At 47.3% G+C, this 21,819-nt stretch overlaps 1 protein-coding gene across 1 annotated transcript in view; it reads left to right on the top strand.

Annotated features, from left to right (window-relative positions):
- Window positions 1–17,412, top strand: part of LOC126035441 (transportin-1-like) — a 135,232-nt gene extending 117,820 nt beyond the window's left edge. Inside the window, exon 7 of the mRNA XM_049794005.1 lies at window positions 17,197–17,412. Within this exon, the coding sequence (XP_049649962.1) occupies window positions 17,197–17,326 (130 nt within the window). The 3' untranslated portion in view covers window positions 17,327–17,412. The remainder of the gene's footprint in view (window positions 1–17,196) is intronic.
- Window positions 17,413–21,819: the final 4,407 nt, after the last annotated feature.

Genomic DNA, 21,819 nt, shown 5'->3' with positions numbered 1-21,819 from the left:
TTATATACATGTTGACTTCTTCAGGGGATTCTGTGGCTTGCAAATATAGAAACTGAAGGGTTCCTTAGTTTGAAAATTCAAACAGTAAATGAGACCATTCAAAAAACTGAAAAAGAGCGATTTGATTTAAAACCAACAACAACAAAAACAAAACAACAAACCAACAAAACTGTTTTACGACTAAATTCTGAAGTAGTATTTTTCTTCCCAGAACTGCATCTTGACACAAGGCATCTTTCAGTGCCTTCCTTTAACTTGATCATATCTCAAAAGGAAATTTTGAGTCATCTTGCATATTAATATTTTTTTCTCCTTAGCACAATGATGGTCATGGTCTTGCATATACATTTTTCATTCTGAAATGTACTTGCTCAAATAAACATTTTGGAGCTGTGTCCAAAATAACCCCAGGCCTGTAAATGTGTGCACCTTTTCCTTCGAGCATTGGAAATACTTTGGAAGAACAGATGAATTGCATGACAAAGTAAGAATTCAAGTATCCATTTTCTTTAATTCTTTACATACCTTAGCATAAGGGAGTAAGATAGTTGTGTCACTTTCTCCAGTACTCTGCCATGAGATGATGTAGCTAATTTTAGTTTTGCTTGCACACAAAAACTGTTGTCTTTGGGCCAAAACCAGATGGAAGCTAACCGGAACCTTGGACCACAGCTCTCACTTGTTGCAAGCGTTCACTCAGCTGTGTGACTGTTTCTCAGTCCATAAAACAGCAGCGTTTAACAGAGGGTTGTTAGTCAAATAATTGTCCAATGGAGCAACTCAGAGCTTGCTTTGTCTAATTAAAAGTCATAGGCATCTTGACTACTTTTATTTCTTAAAAAAAAAAACCAAACCAACAAAACCCAAACTCATTATCTTCATTTCAAAATTGGCAGAAATAACAGGATGTTACTCAATGTGTGTGGAGACAGGAGGTCCTCTAAATCCTTACTAATACAAGTCTGCACATCTTAGGCTTTAAGATTTTTATCAAGGTGATAAGGATACTATGAAGTTCATGTCTGTCTTCCAGCTGCTCAAGCTGGTGGCTGCCCTTGGTAAGCACTAGTATGTATACCTATGGATGTTTTGTAGAATCAAAGCTTAGAATTATTTTCACATAGCATGACTTCTGCCCAAATGTGACCCATTTACTGCCTATCCTATGTACTGCCATTCTGATTTTTAATGTGCAATCCTACTTCAGTACCTGTAAAAGCAAATTGTTCTACCTCTTTCGCAGCATTTCAAATGGCAGCTTCTTAGCTAAAAATTCTGTCCAGGCTAATATCTTTTGTCATTATTTCATTTACTATCTTTCATAAAACTCACTCCTGAGCCTTTGCATTTCCTCTTTGTTAGTATAGTAATAATTAAAAGCTCTATTTGGTTCAATTAAAAACACAAGCACTGTTTATTCTACTGTGCTGTACTAAGAATACCTTCCTGAGATATCATGTAATCTTACTAGTGTAGCTTCAGGCCTTTCTACCACAAATTACCTTTTCTGTTTCTGTTGTATATTATAACCAGACTGGAGAAGATCTTTGCAATCTGGACACCACATCTTGCTTATGTAGTATGTACTATGGAACACTTTGGTACTAAGTGAAGTTATATAATCAGAGCTTGCTCTTCTAAATGTTTCAGGTTTGTTTGCTTTTCATTTAATTAAAATCCTTTAAACACTTAAGTCTTTTTTTTCATTTAGGTTATTTTTTTATTGGTTGACTGCAAATAAGCTGCTTCAAGTTCATTGATTGACATATTTAAAGGTAAGTGCCTAAAACGTACACAATGTCAAATATTGATACATCAACAATATAAATTCAGCTAGCCATTGAATGGGTTGTCACAGTCCATTTGGATCTCTCAAATTTACAGGACAACGTACTCTGTAAATTAAACTTTATTTTATGAGCTCATTAAGAAATATAACAAACACAACAAGCAAGGGCTCAATTCCCTTTGCCCAGACTAGTCTATCACATGAATTCACTTATTCACCACTCAAGGCATGAGGTTTCATAACTTATAACTCATAACTCTTAACTCGTGCACCTATGAGCAAAATTAGTTCCCTAGCTGACAGTGAGAGTGCTCATCCTTCCTCCTCTGTCATGGTGCAGGCATCCCCTGTATCACACAGGGAAGCATGAACACCTCAGCAGTCCAGCTGCTGTTGGATCTGCTTCAAAAGCTTTTTGGGTTAAGCTGATGTTTTATACCCTCCAGCTCAGAAGTTTGCTCTATGCCATTTCCATGAGCTAACAGATTCTGAGGAAACTGCCAAACACTCAATATGCAAAGATGATGGCTGCAGAAGACAGCCAGCTGCAGGTGATCATGGCTGCATAATGGCCCTTTAGCTCTTTCTGGCCACCTGTCCTGCCTACCTGGTGCCCTCGCTTTGACCTAATGGTGCTGCTCCCAGCATACATAAGGCCTTAGCGTGAGCTGTGTTAGCCAAAATCTGAGCAGGAGTTGAGTGAACAGTCACATGGGTACTTGATATTATTACAGCATAATAGTTTATCATGTTATTTCCCCATCTTACATAGAATATAGATGAGAACTTAGTATGGTATATCTGTAGTAATGCATCTCCTGAATATATTAGAAATCACAAAGGATTTTTCATGCAGGGCTGAAGTTGACTAGAAAGAGTCAAAATGGAATTTACAACCACTAAACTATTGCAGTTTGTAGTTACTAATGTTAACTAATGCTTTCTAATCCTTCAATTTGATTTAAGGTTGATTTGATAAAACATGCTTTTGGCAGCAACAGAGCAGAAGAGTAATAAAGGTGGAGTATTGGTACCAAGTGACTCACTCTGAAACAATGCTGTTGGGTTCATAATTTAAGTAACTGAAGTAGTGAATGGCTGTATTTGGTTTGTGTGGCAAGGGTTTGGTAGCAGGAAGACTACAGGGGTGGCTTCTGTGAGAAGCTGCTAGAAGCTTCCCCTATGTCTGATAGAGCCAATGCCAGCTGGCTCCAAAACAGACCTGCTGCTGGCCAAGACCGAGCCCATCAGGAATGGTGGTAGCGTGTCTGTGATAACATAGTTAAGAAGGGGGTGGTGGTGTTAAAACTGCATAACTGCAGCTGAAGAGAGACGATTGAGAATATGTGAGCATCATGGATAGAGTGACGCACTTCACTCATAAGAGAGAAGTAGCAATATGTTTATTGATATAAAACAGCAATTTAACAAAGTTTGATAGTAAATGCAACAGTGGTTTAACAAGATTCAATGGCAAGGTTCACTTGATATTTACTGCATAGAGGACAGGGTCAGACAAAACGTGTCAGGGAGACCCTCCCGTTGAGTCACGAGGTTCAGAATAGTCCCCCTTGTGTTCTAAACTCCTCAGAGAGGAGTCTAGGTGTGGCTGGATCCAATCCTAGTCCCAGACTTGGTCAATGGTTTATGTCTAAAGGATTATATGTGCACAATCAATCCTTTATATCATTTAGTTAGGATTTCAAGGTTTATCATCCTATTAATCACCAAGAATCTGTTGCAGCAAGGAATCTCTCAACCTCCTGGAGTAACCTTGAGAGGTGTCCCTACTCAAGGAGAGATCCTGGCATGCAGCCCACTGCTGTGCAGGAGAGCTCAATGGCCCTGGGCTGTCCACTATTTATGGAGTAAGATAATTGACTCAGTCATATTTGCATAGCAACTACAGGTGTTAGTTTCTTCCAAATTTGGCTTGAGTCACATGTTGACCAGCACTATGGTTATGTGGGCACATTGTTCAAATTAGTCCTTGGGTATTGTGTTATCTGTCTTCCCCGAATCCACTTTGAGCTGGATGCAACCATCATGACCAGACACATCCATTACGAACCCCACTGGTGGTTATCACTTGATCAGGATTATGGGAAATACAGGTCGGGGGAGGGGGGAGCACACTGTCACAGTGAGAGAAACAACCCTGCAGACACCAAGGTCAGTGAAGAAGGAGGGCGAGGAGGTGCTCCTGGCGCCAGAGCAGAGATTCCCCTGCAGCCCATGGGGAAGACCATGGTGAGGCAGGCTGTCCCCCTGCAGCCCATGGAGGTCCACAGTGGAGCAGATATCCACCTGCAGCCTGTGGAAGACCCCATGCCAGAGCAGGTGGATGCCCAAAGGAGGCTGTGGCCCCGTGGGAAGCCTGTGCTGGAGCAGGCTCCTGGCAGGACCTGCGGATCTGTGGAGAGAGGAGCCCATGGAGCAAGTTTTCTGGCAGGACTTGTGACCCCTGCAGGGGACCCATGCTGGAGCAGGGGAAGAGTGTGAGGAGGAAGGAGCGGCAGACACAACGTGTGATGCAACCCCCATTCCCTGTCCACCTGTGTGGCTCAGGGGAGGAGGTAGAGAAAATCAGGAGTGAAGTTGATCCTGGGAAGAAAGGAGAGGTAGGGGAAAGGTGGGTTTAGATTTGGTTTTATTTCTCCTTATCCTGTTCTGGTGTTAATTAGCAATAAATTAAATTAATTTCCCCAAGTCAAGTCTGTTTTGCCCGTGACGGTAATGGGTGAGTAATCTCCCTGTCCTTGTCTTGACCTACCAGCCTTTTGTTATATTTTTCTCTCCTCTGTCCTGTTGAGAAGGGGGAGCAATAGAGTGGCTTGGTGGGCACCTGGCAGCCAGCCAAGGTCAACCCACCACAATGTAATGCAATCAAGCTTGGTGACTAGAACAGTAGAAGTGCGCATTGAAGTATACTGTGAGCCAGATGATGCAGGAATACATCGTTCCAGGGATGTTGAAAACAATGCAGTTAAAACTTGCTAGTAAATTCTTCAATAAAACACAGAAATCATTAGCAGCTTTGAAAGAACTTTGATGAGGTATTACATAAAACTGAAAAAAATTCAGGTGACTTCTTACTGTAATAAATGTGTGTCATAGTTTAACCCCAGCTGGCAACTAAGCCCCATACAGCCACTCGCTCACTCCCCCTCAGTGCGATGGGGGAAGAGAATCAGAAGGGTAAAACGTGAGAAAACTCATGGGCTGAGATAAATACCGTTTAATAGGGAAAGCAAAAGCTGCACACACAAGCAAAGCAAAACAAGGAATTCATTCACTGCTTCCCATCAGCAGGCAGGTGTTCAGCCACCTCCAGGAAAGCAGGGCTCCATCATGTGTAACAGTTACTTGGGAAGACAAACACCAGCACTCCAACTGTCCCCCCTTTCTTCTTCCCCCAGCTTTATATGCTGAGCATGACATCATATGGTCTGGAATATCCCTTCGGTCAGTTGGGCTCAGCTGTCCCAGCCGTGTCCCTGTGATGGTCTGACAAATTCAGTGTCTCAAACATCCATTAAAGAGCTTTGCTGGAGAAAATGGTCTCTGTAAAAATGCTGGAGTTTTGTGAACAGGACAATGTGGCCAGAGGAGAAGGCCCCACAGAGGGTGGGAATGCACTTCTCCAAAGCCCTAATTCCTTATCTTAAGTGACCAGGAGAAGGAACACAATTTATGCCTTCCTGGAGGAAGAAGGCCTGTGGCAGGTTGACCCTGGCTAGGTGCCAGGTGCCCACCAAAGCTGTTCTATCACTCCCCCCTCCTCAGCTGGACAGGGGAGAGAAAAATATAACAAAGAGATTGCGGGTCAAGATAAGGACAGGAGAGATCACTCACCAATTACCATCATGGGCAAAACAGACTCAGCTTGGGGAAAATTAACTCAATTTATTACAAATCAACCAGAGTAGGGTAATGATAAATAAAACCAAATCTTAAAACACCTTCCCTCCACCCCTCCCTTCTTCCCGGGCACAACTTCACTCCCGGATTTCACCACCAAGCCCCCCCAGCAGCACGGGGGGATGGGGCTATGGTCAGTTCACCACGCGTTATTTTCTGCCGCTTCATCCTCCTCGGGGGAGGACTCATCACACTCTTCCCCTGCTCCAGCGTGGGGTCCCACCCACAGGAGACAGTCCTCCATGAATTTCACCAACATGGGTCCTTCCCACAGGCTGCAGCTCTTCACAAACTGCTCCAGCATGGGTCCTTTCCACGGCGTGCAGTCCTTCAGGAGCACACTGCTCTAGCACGGGTCCCCCACAGGGTCACAAGTCCTGCCAGAAAACCTGATCCGTGGGCTCCTCTCTCCACAGATCCGCAGGTCCTGCCAGGAGCCTGCTCCAGCACGGGGTTCCCACAGGGTCACAGCCTCCTTTGGGAACCCACCTGCTCCAGCATGGGGTCCTCCATGGGCTGCAGGTGGATATCTGCTCCACCATGGACCTCCCTGGACTGCAGGGGGACAGCCTGCCTCACCATGGTGTTCACCATGGGCTGCAGGGGAATCTTCGCTCCAGCGCCTGGAGCATCTCCTCCCCCTCCTTCTTCCCTGACCTTGGTGTCTGCAGGCTTGTTTCTCTTACATGTTCTCACTCCTCTCTGGCGGCTGTTTCTCCCCATCTCAACTTTTTTTTTTTCCTTCTTAAAAATGTTATCACAGAGGCGTTACCACTATCGCTGATTGGCTCGGCCTTGGCCGGCGGCGGGTCCATCTTAGAGCCAGCTGGTATTGCTCTCTCTCAAACACAGGGGAAGCTTCCAGCAGCTTCTTACAGAAGCCACCCCTGTAACCCCCTTCCCCCCGCTACCGAAACCTTGCCACACAAAGCCAATACAAGGCCCCACGAAAGTTGGGACTGCGCTTCTATCTTAAGTGGTCATTAGTACCGTTGTTGTTGTAATTTCTTTGTGTTTGTCCCACTAAACTGCCTTTATCTCAAACCACGAGGTTCCAGGTTTTTTCCCCTTTTCTCTCCTCCGTCTCCTCCCCATCCCACCGGAGGGGGGCGGAGGAGTGAGCGAGCGGCTGCGTGGTCCTTTGTTACCGGCTGGGCTGAAACCACGACAGTCCTTTTTGGCGCCCAACGTGGGGCAGAAGGGTTGAGATAACGACAGATCTGGCCAGAGCGTGTTGAAACAAATTAGCCAAACGCATTTCTTAGATAAATAGATGTTAGTCACAATGTTGTTTCATTTGTTTACGTGGTGGCGTTTTGTAAACTCTGATATGCTCTATGTATTGCCTGTGGTTGCGTATCTCATCTCTGGGAGAGTGATTGGGATTATCATTTTGCTGTAGTGGGCAATGTCGACTTGTGAAATGATTACATCACTGGTCATGAGGTTAAGCTGGAATCTGTATGAGGCAGTGATATAATTTCCATACTTTGGGCACCATCTGTTGGATTTTATTGGTAATTACACCCCATCCATGGGGAAGTTGGGGGGGATACTTCCCCCCGTCCGTTTGCCTCCCTTTCCTCCTTCCGACTAATTACAACAGCTTTCGAGAATTTTGAATATCCTTGGGATGCACAAGCCAGTGTGCTGTTAGTGCTATGCCTCCTGAATATGTTTCAGGTCTTGTTTAGGGCTACAAAAAAGCCTCTTTAAGAGGACCACCCAGAGATCTGCCCCAAAGCTGGATATTCATGGGTGGCACGGCATGTGGGAGGATATGGGCAAGTATCGAGATGTCGTGGTTTAACCCCAGCCAGCAACTAAGCACCACGCAGCCGCTCACTCACTCCCCCCCATCCAATGGGATGGGGGAGGAAATCAGGAAAAAAATCAAACTCCTGGGTTGAGATAAGAACGGTTTAATAGAACAGAAGAGAAGAAACTAATAATGATAATGATAACACTAATAAAATGACAACAGTAGTAATAAAATGATTGGAATGTACAAATGATGTGCACGGCAATTGCTCACCACCCACCGACCTTCACCCAGCTAGTCCCCGAGCGGCGAATCCCCACCCCCCCACTTCCCAGTTCCTAAACTAGATGGGACGTCACATAGTATGGAATACCCCTTTGGCCAGTTTGGGTCAGGTGCCCTGGCTGTGTCCTGTGCCAACTTCTTGTGCCCTGGCTGGGCATGAGAAGCTGAACAATCCTTGACTTTAGTCTAAACCCTACTGAGCAACAACTGAAAACATCAGTGTTATCAACATTCTTCACATGCTGAACTCAAAACATAGCACTGTACCAGCTACTAGGAAGACAGTTAGCTCTATCCCAGCTGAAACCAGGACAGTATCCACCCCTTATTCTATACCATTGACATCATGCTCAGTTCCCATACCTTTAGTTACATCCTGATTAATCATCACCATCTTTCCATCCCTTTGAGACATATGAACAATTATATATATATATGTATACACACACAGAGATATCATTCCTTTAGTTCATGAGTTATGTTCATAAAACATTTGTTGAGTTCAATTAGTTTCCGACTCTGGGCTCCATCTGTCATACCAGTCTGTCTGGGCAGGAGGAATGGTGCAAAGTCCTCTCAGTCGGTAGAGCAGCATTGGGCTTCAGTGCAGTGTGACGAGAAGATGACATTTGACGCAGCAGGAGGATGGTGTGCACAGTTGGACTGTTGCATGCTGGAGTCAGTTCTGGTTCCATCACTACTGCGCTTTGCTCAGTTTTATCATAGTTCTTCCTTGCTTGATCCAAGTGATTCTTACTATAGTACTATGGATATAGCATATAACAATTATAGTAATGATAACATAAAGTAGCAGGGTTATATAGCAACTAATATCATACAGTTTAATTCTGGCTATTGTCACCTGAAATCAAATCCCCTTGAGGCACACATCGGACTTCTCCATCTTTTCGCATCACCCACCAAGTGCACCCAGGCCCTTGAGCAAAAGCAATCCCACGAATGGGTTTACCATTGCCTGAGGCAGGAGTAACCCAGACTGTTTTCCCTAACATATTTTTCATGTGCACTACAGGGACTTTATCCCCTTCTACAGTATGCAAAAATTCTGACTGGGCAGGGCTAGCCCGATTGGCAGATCCTCTGGTGTTGACTAACCAGGTGGCTTTTGCTAAGTGTTTATCCCAATGTTTGAAAGTTCTACCCCCCATCGCTCTCAATGTAGTCTTTAACAGTCCATTGTATCGCTCGATTTTCCCAGAGGCTGGTGCATGATAGGGAATATGATACACCCACTCAATGCCATGCTCTTTGGCCCAGGTGTCTATGAGGTTGTTTCAGAAGTGAGTCCTGTTGTCTGACTCAATTCTTTCTGGGGTGCCATGTCGCCACAAGACCTGCTTCTCAAGGCCCAGGATAGTGTTCCGGGAGTGGCATGGGGTACAGAATATGTTTCCAGCCATCCGGTAGTTGCTTCCACCATTGTAAGCACATAGCGCTTGCCTTGGTGAGTTTGTGGGAGTGTGATATAGTCAATCTGCCAGGCTTCCCCAAATTTATATTTCAGCCATTGCCTTCCATACCAGAGGGGCTTTAACCGCTTGGCTTGCTTAATTGCAGCACATGTTTCACATTCATGGATAACCTGCGTGATAGTGTCCATGGTCAGGTCCACCCCTCGATATTGAGCCCATCTATATGTTGCATCTCTTCCCTGATGGCCTGAAGTATCATGGGCCCACCGAGCCATAAATAGCTCACCCTTATGTTGCCAGTCCAGGTCCACCTGAGACACTTCAATCTTGGCAGCCTGATCTACCTGTTCGTTGTTTCGATGTTCCTCAGTGTCCTGACCCTTGGGTACGTGAGCATGTACATGACGTACTTCTACAACCAGATTCTCTAGCCGGGACACAATATCCTGCCACAGTGCGGCAGCCCAGATGGGTTTACCTCTGCGCTGCCAGTTGCTCTGCTTCCATTGCCGTAGCCACCCCCACAGCGCATTTGCCACCATCCATGAGTCAGTATAGAGATAGAGCACTGGCCACTTCTCTCTTTCAGCAATGTCTAACGCTAGCTGGATGGCTTTCACCTCTGCAAACTGACTCAATTCACCTTCTCTTTCAGCAGTTTCTGCAACTTGTCGTGTAGGACTCCATACAGCAGCTTTCCACCTTCGATGCTTTCCGACAATGCGACAGGACCCATCAGTGAACAGGGCATATTGCCTATCATTTTCTGGCAGTTTATTATACAGCAGGGCCTCTTCCGCCCGTGCCACCGCCTCCTCTGGTGACATCCCAAAATCTTTGCCTTCTGGCCAGTCCGTGATCACTTCTAACATTCCTGGGCGACTGGGGTTTCCTATGTGAGCCCGTTGTGTGATCAGTGTGATTCACTTACTCCACGTGGCGTCAGTCGCGTGATGTGTAGAGGAGACCCTCCCTTTGAACATCCAGCCCAGCACTGGCAGTCGGGGTGCTAAGAGGAGCTGTGTCTCAGTACCAACCACTTCTGAGGCGGCTCAAACTCCTTCATACGCTGCCAGTATCTCTTTTTCAGTTGGAGTATAGTGAGCCTCGGATCCTCGATATCCTCGACTCCAAAACCCCAGGGGTCGGCCTCGGGTTTCCCCAGGTGCTTTCTGCCAGAGGCTCCAGGTAGGGCCATTCACCCCAGCTGCAGTGTAGAGCACATTCTTAACATCTTGTCCTGCCCAGACTGGTCCAAGAGCTACGGCATGAACAATCTCCCGTTTAATTTGTTCGAAGGCTTGTTGTTGTTCAGGGCCCCATTTAAAATCATTCTTCTTTTGTGTCACTTGATAGAGAGGGCTTACAATCAGACTGTAATTTGGAATATGCATTCTCCAAAACCCCACGACACCTAAGAAGGCCTGTGTGTCCTTTTTATTAGTTGGGGGAGACATAGCTGCTATTTTGTTAATCACGTCCATTGGGATCTGACGACGTCCATCTTGCCATTTTATTCCCAAAAACTGGATCTCCTGTGCAGGTCCCTTGACCTTACTTTCTTTTATGGTGAAACCGGCTTTCAGAAGCATTTGGATTATTTTCTTCCCTTTCTCAAAGTCTTCTTCTGCTGTGTTTCTCCATACAATAATGTCATCAATGTATTGCAGGTGTTCTGGAGCTTCACCTTTTTCCAGTGCAGTCTGGATTAGTCCATGGCAAATGGTGGGGCTGTGTTTCCACCCCTGGGGCAATCGATTCCAAGTGTACTGGACACCCCTCCAAGTAAAGGCAAATTGTGGACGAAACTCTGCTGCCAGAGGGATTGAGAAAAATGCATTAGCAATGTCAATGGTGGCATACCACTTGGCTGCCTTTGACTCTAGCTCGTATTGAAGTTCTAGCATATCTGGAACGGCAGCACTCAGCGGTGGGGTAACTTCATTCAGGCCGCGATAGTCAACGGTTAATCTCCATTCCCCGTTAGACTTCCGCACTGGCCATATGGGACTATTAAAGGGTGAGTGAGTCTTGCTGATCACTCCTTGGCTCTCCAATTGGCAAATCAGCTTATGGATGGGGATCAGGGAGTCTCGGTTGGTGCGATATTGCCGCCGGTGCACCGTTGTGGTAGCAATTGGCACCTGTTGTTCTTCAACCTTCAGCAACCCCACAACCGAAGGGTCCTCAGAGAGGCCGGGCAAGGTAGACAGCTGTTCAGTTCCCTCCATCTCCAAGGCAGCTATACCAAAGGCCCAACGGTAATCCTTTGGGTCCTTGAAATACCCCCTCCTGAGATAGTCTATGCCAAGGATGCACGGGGCCTCTGGGCCAGTCACAATGGGGTGTTTCTGCCATGCGTTCCCGGTTAGGCTTACTTCAGCCTCCAATACGGTTAGCTCTTCGGATCCCCCTGTCACACCAGAGATACAGATGGGTTCTGCCCCTTTATAACTTGAGGGCATGAGAGTACATTGTGCACCAGTGTCCACTAGTGCCTTATATTCCTGTGGGTCTGATGTGCCAGGCCATCGAATCCACACAGTCCAATGGACCCGGTTATCCCTTTCCTCCACCTGGCTGGAGGCAGGTCCCCTCTAATTCTTGTTAGAGTATTCAGTATTCACTTCTCGTAGAATTGGCTCAGAAGTCCCTTCAAGAGGATTGGAAATAAAGTCAGCCCTTCTATTCTGTTTGGAAACTGGAGCGGCATATTTCCTGGTAGAATCCCCTTTTGTGGTGGTGTTTCCTTGCAACTCACGTACCTGTACATCTAGGACCGAGGTAGGTTTTCCATCTCATTTCTTCATGTCCTCTCCGTGGTCAGAGAGGTAGAACCACAGGGCACCTCGCGGTGTGTACCTTCTATATTCTCTCTCTTGGGCAGAAGACCGCTCACTCCTAATAGCTGAGACATTGGTCATTACAAGTGTGGAGTAGGACATATCCTCTTGGATTTGTTGGACATCCTGGGACAGCTTCTCCACAGCCAAAATGCAGGCTTGTAGGGAGGAGGAGAGATTTTCTTCGTATTGACGCAGTTGGCGAGCCACTTCCTCCACTGTTGGTGCCTCTTCATCCTTCCAGGTCATTATTGCCAGTGGGTTGGCATACGAGGATGGTGCACTCCGTACAACTTTTTGCCACATGGGTCATGTGCATTGGACTTTGTTTGGATCTTTGGGTAATTGTTGGTTGTCCGGGTCATGATGAATCGTCTCTAGCACCGCTAATTCCCTCAGATATTGGATACCTTTTTCCATGGTGGTCCACTTGATTCACATATAACATCTTCCTTGAAGGGGTACCTTTCCTTCACACTTGACAGGAGTCGCCTCCAAAGGCTGATGGCTTGTGTCCCTCTTGCAATTGCCTTGTCAATGCCACCTTCCCTGGCAAGTGATCCCAGCTGCTTGGCTTCCCTACCTTCTAATTCCAAGCTATTAGCCCCATTGTCCCAGCATCGGAGGAGCCAGGTGATAATATGCTCACCTGTATGGCGGACAAAATCTTTTCGCAAATCCCGCAGCTCACTCAAGGATAGGGACCAGGTTATTACCTCTGGTTCTGCCTCTTCCTCCAGTTCCCGTGATGACCCTGGTTCACCTTCATCCTTCGCTAAGCGAACTGATTTTTTTTTATATTTCCTTTTCTGTACAGGGGCAACCGATACTGGTCCAGGTTGGTCCTCTGGTTCAGTTGCAGTATCGCTCGCCGGGTTCTGGATAACCGCAGTGTCTGTCGCTGAGGTTTGGGTATGAGCAGTGCTCATCGGTGGGGCTGGAGGGGCTGCAGTGCTTGTTGCCAAGGTTTGGGTAGCTGCTGTGCTCATTGCCGGGGCTGGAGGGGCTGCAGTGCCTGTTGTTGAGATTTGGGTAGCCAGAGTTCTCGTCGCCGGGGCTGGAGGGGTCACGGTGCCTGTCACCAAGGTCTGGGTGCCTGCAATGCTCCTTGCCAGGCCTGGAGGGGCCACAGCGCCCATTGCCAAAGTTTGGGTGGCCGCGGTGCTCATCGTTTTGTTGTTAGGTCTAGATACTTTCTCTTCCCCTTGAGGGTACTGAGTGGTGTCGAACAGGGCTCGATAGGCATGGGCCAGGCCCCAGCACGTTGCAGTGATTTGTATCTCTCTGGAGCTGCCGGGGTGACAGCATATCTTTTCCAAATATTTTACTAGTTCTTCTGGATCCTGCACTTGTTCAGGGGTGAATTTCCAAAACATTGGAGGTGGCCACTGTTCTAGGTACTTGCCCATACTACCCCACACACCCTGCCACTCATAATTATCTAGCCTTGGGGCACATCTCTGGGTGATCTTCTTAAATAGCTGTTTAACCTTAAACGAGAGCTGAACCACATTCAGAAGTATGCTAATTCCTAGCAGTAGGGCTAGGACCGTGCTAGTCCCAACATCCCAGGAGTATTCAAATTTTCCAAAATTCTCAAACACCATTGTAACTGGACTGAAGGAGAAAGGAGAGGGGAAGAAAGGTACCCCACCCATAGACTGGTTTTCCATGGAGGAAAGGTAAATGGTGTAATTATTAATAGTTTCCCACAGGTGGCTCCCGCAGTATAAAGGTGACAATGCGAAGTGCAAATACCAGATTAATTCCACAGCTGATGACTTTATTATATCATAAACCAGTGTTATACCATACATCAAAGCGAAAACCTTAATCCACCTCCCACGGATGATAAGCAGTAAAAGAGGAACTATATACAGCAAGTGAGGTGATACATAACAGAACTTTAAAAGCCAGAGCAACATCTCTAAGAACACATAAATCAACATAATGAATGCTTAGAACAAATTTGTTTTAACAAGCTCTGGTCAGGTTTGTCGTTATCTCAACCCTTCGTGCCCCACGTTGGGTGCCAAAATGGACTGTCGTGGTTTAACACCAGCCAGCAACTAAGCACCACGCAGCCTCTCACTCACTCCCCCCCATCCAGTGGGATGGGGGAGGAAATCGGGAAAAAGAAGTAAAACTCCTGGGTTGAGATAAGAATGGTTTAATAGAACAGGAGTGAAGAAACTAATAATGATAATGATAACACTAATAAAATGACAACAGTAGTAATAAAAGGATTGGAATGTACAAATGATGCGCAGGGCAATTGCTCACCACCCGCCAACCGGCACCCAGCTAGTCCCTGAGCGGCGAATCCCCGCCCCTCCCCCCCCCCCCCCCCCCCCCCAGTTCCTAAACTAGATGGAACGTCACATGGTATGGAATACACCGTTGACCAGTTTGGGTCAGGTGCCCTGGTTGTGTCCTGTGCCAACTTCTTGTGCCCTGGCTGGGCATGAGAAGCTGAACAATCCTTGACTTTAGTCTAAACCCTACTGAGCAACAACTGAAAACATCAGTGTTATCAACATTCTTGGCATGCTGAACTCAAAACATAGCACTGTACCAGCTACTAGGAAGACAGTTAACTCTATCCCAGCTGAAACCAGGACAGGATTTTATTGGTAATTACACCCCATCCATGGGGAAGTTAGGGGGGGATACTTCCCCCGTCCGTTCGCCTCCCTTTCCTCCTTCCAACTAATTACAACAGCTTTCGAGAATTTTGAATATCCTTGGGATGCGCAAGCCAGTGTGCTCTTAGTGCTATGCCTCCTGAATATGTTTCAGGTCTTGTTTAGGGCTACAAAAAGGCTCCTTAAGAGGACCACCCAGAGATCTGCCCCAAAGCTGGATATTCTTGGGTGGCACGGCATGTGGGAGGATATGGGCAGGTATCTAGAGAACTTCTCACCGCCAGTGACTTGGAAGTTCACTCCCGAACAACTACAGAACCCTTATGAAGTGGTAGAATATTTGAAAGACAAATGCTGTGGCTATTCCAAAGACATACAACTCGCCTCACTGTGCTGGGCCCTGGCCAGTATCTACCAAACACTGCTTGATATTATGCAGCACCCTCAGAGGGAAAAGGGGGAAAAGATGGAAAACAGGACAACATGCACCGTGGCTACCCAAACCCTGACAACAGACACCTTGGCTGCCCCTACCCCGACAACAAGCACCGTGGCTGCCCCTACCACGACAACAGGTACCATGACTACCCCTACCCCGGTGACAGACACTGCAGCTAAACCAGAGAACCAGCCTGTGCCAGTATCAGTCACCCCTGTACAGAAAATAAACACACAAAGAAATCAGTTCGCTTAGTGAGAGATGAAGATGAACCAGGGTCATCGCGAGAACAGGAGGAAGAGCCAGAACCTGAAATAATTACCCGATCCCTATCCATGAGTGAGTTGCGTGACATGCAAAAAGATTTTAGCCACCACCCAGGTGAGCACATTGTTACCTGGCTGCTCCGATGCTGGGATAGTGGGGCTAGTAGTGTGGAATTAGAGGGTAGGGAAGCTAAGCAGCTGGGATCTCTGTCTAGGGAAGGGGGCATCGACAAGGCGATTGGGAGAAAAACACAAGTCCTCAGCCTCTGGAGGCGACTTCTGTTAGGTGTAAAGGAAAGATACCCCTTCAGGGATGAAGTTACATGTCCCCAAGGCAAGTGGACCACCATGGAGAGAGGTATCCAGTACCTGAGAGAATTAGCCGTGCTGGAGGTGATTTATAATGATCCAGAAAATGCGCAGTCACCCACAGATCCAGATGAAGTCCAATGCACACAACCCATGTGGCGGAAGTTTCTACAAAGTGCACCACCAACCTATGCCAACTCATTGGCAGTAATGTCCTGAAGAGAAGGCTATGGACAAACGGTGGACGAATTGGCTGTCCAACTCCAGCAATACGAAGGAAGTCTCTCTTCCTCCCTACGGGCCTGTGTCTCAGCTGTACAGGAATTGTCCCGAGAGTTCCAGCAATTGAAAGTGGATATGTCCTTCTCCCCACCTGTACAGGCCCACATTGCGGCTATTGGGAGTAAGCATTCCTCTGCCCAAGAGAGCGGAGAGAGAAAGCACAGACGACAGGCTGTCCGGTGGTTTTACCTGCGTGACCATGGAGAGGACATGAGGAAGTGGGATGGAAAACCTGCCTCAGTCCTAGATGCACGGGTACATGAGTTGCGAGAAAAAGCAATCAGAAAACAGGATTCTTCTTGGAAAACTGCTGCTCCAGTTTCCCGTGAGCAGTCCCCCAGACGCAGTAGATGGGCTGATCTCATTTCTGATCCCCTTGAAGGGACTTCTGATTTACGTGTGCAGAAAGTGAGTAACGGATACTCTAACCAGGATTAGAGGGGCCCTGCCTCCAGGCAGGTGGAGGAGAGGGACAACCGAGTCTACGGGACAGTGTGGATTCGATGGCCTGGCACATCAGACCCACAGGAATATAAGGCTCTAGTGGACACTGGTGCACAATGTACCCTAATGCCATCAAGTTATAAAGGGGCAGAACCCATCTGTATCTCCGGTGTGACAGGGGGATCCGAAGAGCTAACCGTATTGGAAGCTGAAATGAGTCTAACCGGGAATGAGTGGCATAAACACCCCATTGCGACTGGCCCAGAGGCCCCGTGCATCCTTGGTATAGATTATCTCAGGAGGGGGTATTTCAAGGACCCAAAGGGGTACCTGTGGGTCTTTGGTGTAGCTGCATTGGAGACGGAGGAGATTGAACAGCTGTCTACCCTACCGGGTCTCTCCCAAGACCCTTCGGTTGTGGGGTTGCTGAAGGCTGAAGAACAACAGGTGCCAATTGCTACCGCGATGGTGCACCGGCGGCAATATCGCACCAACTGAGACTCCCTGATGCCCATCCATAAGCTGATTTGCCAATTGGAGAGCCAAGAAGTGATCAGCAAGACTCACTCACCCTTTAATAGTGCCATATGGCCCGTGCGGAAATCTAATGGGGAATGGAGACTAACAGTAGATTATCGTGGGCTGAATGAAGTCACGCCACCGCTGAGCGCTGCTGTACCAGATACGTTAGAGCTTCAATATGAACTGAAATCAAAGGCATCCAAGTGGTATGCCACAATTGACATTGCTAATGCGTTTTTCTCCATTCCTTTGGCAGCGGAGTGCAGGCCTCAGTTTGCTTTCACTTGGAGGGGCGTCCAGTACACCTGGAATCAATTGCCCCAGGGGTGGAAACACAGCCCCACCATTTGCCATGGACTGATCCAGGCTGCACTAGAAAAAGGTGAAGCTCCAGAGCACCTGCAATACATTGATGAAATCATCGAATGGGGCAACACGGCAGAAGAAGTTTTTGAGAAAGGGAAGAAAATAATCCAAATCCTTCTGAAACCCAGTTTTGCCATAAAAGAAAGTAAGGTCAAGGGACCTGAACAGGAGATCCAGTTTTGGGGAATAAAATGGCAAGATGGACGTTGTCAGATCCCAATGGACATGATCAACAAAAGAGCAGCTATGTCCCCACCGACTAATAAAAAGGAAACACAGGCTTTCTTAGGTGTTGTGGGTTTTTGGAGAATGCATATTCCAAATTACAGTCAAATTGTAAGCCCTCTCTACCAAGTTACTCGGAAGAAGAACGATTTTAAATGGGGGCCTGAGCAACGACAAGCCTTTGAACAGATTAAGCAGGAGATTGTTCACGCAGTAGCCCTTGGGCCAGTCCGGCCAGGACAAGATATTAAAAATATGCTCTACACTACAGCTGGGGAGAATATCCCTACCTGGAGTCTTTGGCAGAAAGCACCTGGGGAGACCCGAGGCCAACCCCTGGGGTTTTGGAGTCGGGGATATCGAGGATCCGAGGCTCGCTATACTCCAACTGAAAAAGAGATATTGGCAGCATATGAAGGAGTTTGAGCCGCCTCAGAAGTGGTTGGTACTGAAACACAGCTCCTCTTAGCACCCCGACTGCCACTGCTGGGCTGGATGTTCAAAGGGTGGGTCTCCTCTACACATCACGCGACTGATGCCACATGGAGTAAGTGGATTGCAGTGATCACACAACGGGCTCGCATAGGAAACCCCATTCCCCCAGGAATGTTAGAAGTGACCACGGACTGGCCAGAAGGCAAAGATTTTGGAACGTCGCCAGAGGAGGAGGTCACACGGACTGAAGAGGCCCTGCTGTATAATAAACTGTCAGAAAATGATAGGCAATATGCCCTGTTCACTGATGGGTCCTGTCGCATTGTGGGAAAACATTGGAGGTGGAAGTCTGCTGTATGGAGTTCTACACGACTAGTCGCAGAAAATGCTGAAGGAGAAGGTGAATCGAGTCAGTTTGCAGAGGTGAAAGCCATCCAGCTAGCGTTAGACATTGCTGAAAGAGAGAAGTGGCCAGTGCTCTATCTCTATACTGACTCATGGATGGTGGCAAATGCCCTATGGGGGTGGCTACAGCAATGGAAGAAGGGCAATTGGTAGTGCAGAGGTAAACCCATCTGGGCTGCTGCACTGTGGCAAGATATCGCTGTTTGGTTAGAGAAGCTAGTGGTAAAAGTACGTCACGTAGATGCTCATGTACCCAAGAGTCGGGCCACTGGAGAACATCAAAACAACCAGCAGGCGGATCAGGCCGCCAAGATTTAAGTGTCTCAGGTGGACCTGGACTGGCAACATAAGGGTGAGCTATTTATGGCTCAGTGGGCCCATGATACCTCAGGCCATCAGGGAAGAGATTCAACATATAGATGGGCTCGAGATCGAGGGGTGGACTTGACCATGGACACTATCGCACAGGTCTTCCATGAATGTGAAACATGTGCTGCAATTAAGCAAGCCAAGCGGCAAAAGCCCCTGTCGCATGGAAGGCGATGGCTGAAATATAAACAGTGGGAGGCCTGGCAGATTGACTATATCACACTCCCACGAACCTGCCAAGGCAAGTGCCATGTGCTTACAATGGTGGAAGCAACCACTGGATGGCTGGAAACATACCCTGTGTCCCATGCCACTGCGCAGAACACTATCCTGGGCCTGGAAGAGAAAATTTTATGGCAACACGGCACCCCAGAAAGAATCGAGTCGGACAACGGGACTCACTTCTGAAACAACCTAGTAGACACCTGGGCCAAAGAACATGGCATTGAGTGGGTATATCACATCCCTTATCACACACCAGCCTCCGGAAAAATTGAACGATACAATGGACTGCTGAAAACTACATTGAGAGCGATGGGGGGTGGAACTTTCAAACATTGGGATACACATTTAACAAAAGCCACCTGGCTAGTTAATACTAGAGGATCCACCAATCGGGCTGGCCCCGCCCAACCAAGAGTTCCACATACTGTAAAGGGGATAAAGTCCCTGTAGTGCGCATGAGGAGCATGTTAGGAAAGACAGTCTGGGTTAGTCCTCCCTCATCACAGGCAAACCCATTCAAGGGGTTGTTTTTTCTCAAGGACCTGGGTATACCTGGTGGGTGATGCAGAAGGATGGGGAAGTTCGATGTGTACCTCAGGGAGATTTGATTTTGGGAGAGAATAGCCAGTGAATTGGGCTGTATGATATTTAACTGCTAAATAACCTGCCAATGCATGTCATTGTACCTATAGTGTCTATATGCCATATCAAGGGTATTATTGTGAGAATTATCCAAATGACTACAGGATGGACTTTTGAAACTGAGCCAAGTACAACAGCGATAGAACTTGGACTGGCACCCGGCAACTTCTTCAAGATCAACATCTTCGACCTGCAAACCAAGGTCATGAGTTGCACCAAATTTACTAGCCACAAGTTCCAGAGGCAGCGTACAACAACCCAACATCTCACACCATCTCTCTCTTATCCTGAAGAACTGTTACAACAGATAGAGCCCCAAAATTGATGGACACATTAGAGGGATAGCCCACAGGCTAAAGGAACACCATGTGTGTGTGTGTGCGAGGTCGGGGGGGAGTCCATATACTTATATATAAGACAAGGAAAGTATTAGTGGTTGATTAGAAAAATGTAAGATCTGGGCATGATGTAGATGGTATAGAATAAGGGGTGGATAATGTCCTGGGTTCAGCTGGGATAGAGTTAATTTTTACAGGAACCTGGGAGGTGGGGGCATAGCCGGGGCAGCTGACCTGAACTAGCTAAGGAGCTATTCCATACCATGTGACATCATGCTCAGTATATAAATGGGGAGCGGGCCGGGGGGTGGTCTCTGTTTTCAGTGGGGGAAGTGGCGGAGCATCAGGTCCCGGGTGGTGAGCAGTTGCACTGTGCATCACTCTTTTTGTATACTTTTTCATTAGTACCGTTGTTGTTGTTGTAATCTCTGTGTTTGTCCCAGTAAACTGCCTTTATCTCAACCCTCGAGGTTCCAGTTTCTTTTTCTTTTCTCTCCTCCGTCTCCTCCCCATCCCACCGGAGGGGGGCGGAGGAGTGAGCGAGTGGCTGTGTGGTCCTTTGTTACCGGCTGGGCTGAAACCACGACTGGAGGCTTTACAAAGAGATCTGTACAGGCTGGATCCTTGGGCTGACACCAATCGTATGAAGTTCAACAAGGCCAAGTGCCGGGTCCTGCACTTCAGTCACGGCAACCCCATGCAGCACTACAGTCTTTGGGAAGAGTGGCTGGAAAGCTGCCCAGCAGAGAAAGACCTGGGGGTGCTGGTTGACAGCCAGCTGAATATGAGCCAGCAGTGTGCCCAGGTGGCCCGGAAGGCCAATCGCATCCTAGACTGTATCAGAAATAGTGTGGCCAGCAGGAGCAGGGAGGTGGTTGTTCCCCTGTACTCGGCACTGGTGAGGCCACACCTCGACTACTTTGGTTTTGGTCCCCTCACTACAGGAAACACATTGAGGTGCTGGAGCGTGTTCAGAGGGCAACCAAGTGGTGAGGGGCCTGGAGCACGTCTTATGAGGAGCGGCTGAGGGAGCTGTGGCTGTTTAGTCTGGAGAAGAGGAGGCTGAGGGGAGACCTTATAGCTCTGTACAACTACCTGAAAGGGGGTTGTAGTGAGGTGGGTGCTGGTCTCTTCTATCAAGTAACTAGTGATAGGACGAGAGGAAATGGCCTCAAGTTGAGGCAAGGGAGATTTAGGTTAGATATTAGGAAAATTTTTTTTACTGAGGGGGTTGTCAAACATTGGAATGGGCTGCCCAGGGAAAGTGGTTGAGTCACCATCCCTGGAGGTATTCAAAAAGCGATGGTTGGACTCGATGATCTTGAAGGTCTTTTCCAAACTAAATGATTCTATGATTTCTATGATTTTTATGATTTCTATGATGTAACAATTTTTTTTAAGTATGACTAAGCATCAAACTCTGCTTTTAAGTACTGTATTTAGCTGGTCTCATAACCTCAAGATCTTATATGAGTGTCAGCTCAAAGTCTGTTACTTTGTAGAAGTACTGGATACTGACCCAGCACATAAAATCCCCTCCCAACAATCCCTCTGTATGCATTTTTACACTGAATTTTAAATTAAAATGCAAGATTTTTAGCACTGATATCTGCTAATACCTGCTGCTGGGTATTATGGAATCAACTGCCCCAGTGGTGGAAACACAGCCCCACCATTTGCCCTGGACTGATCAAGACTGCACTGGAAAAGGGTGAAGCTCCAGAAGACCTGCAATACATTGATGACATCATCGTATGGGGTGACATAGCAGAAGAAGTTTTTGAGAAAGGGAAGAAAATAATCCAAATCCTTCTGAAACCCAGTTTTGCCATAAAAGAAAGTAAGGTCAAGGGACCTGAACAGGAGATCCAGTT

Source organism: Accipiter gentilis, chromosome W, assembly GCF_929443795.1.
Source record: "Accipiter gentilis chromosome W, bAccGen1.1, whole genome shotgun sequence".
NCBI lineage: Eukaryota > Metazoa > Chordata > Aves > Accipitriformes > Accipitridae > Astur > Astur gentilis.
Note: the sequence above shows the minus strand (reverse complement) of the source record. Positions and strands in the feature narration are given on the sequence as shown.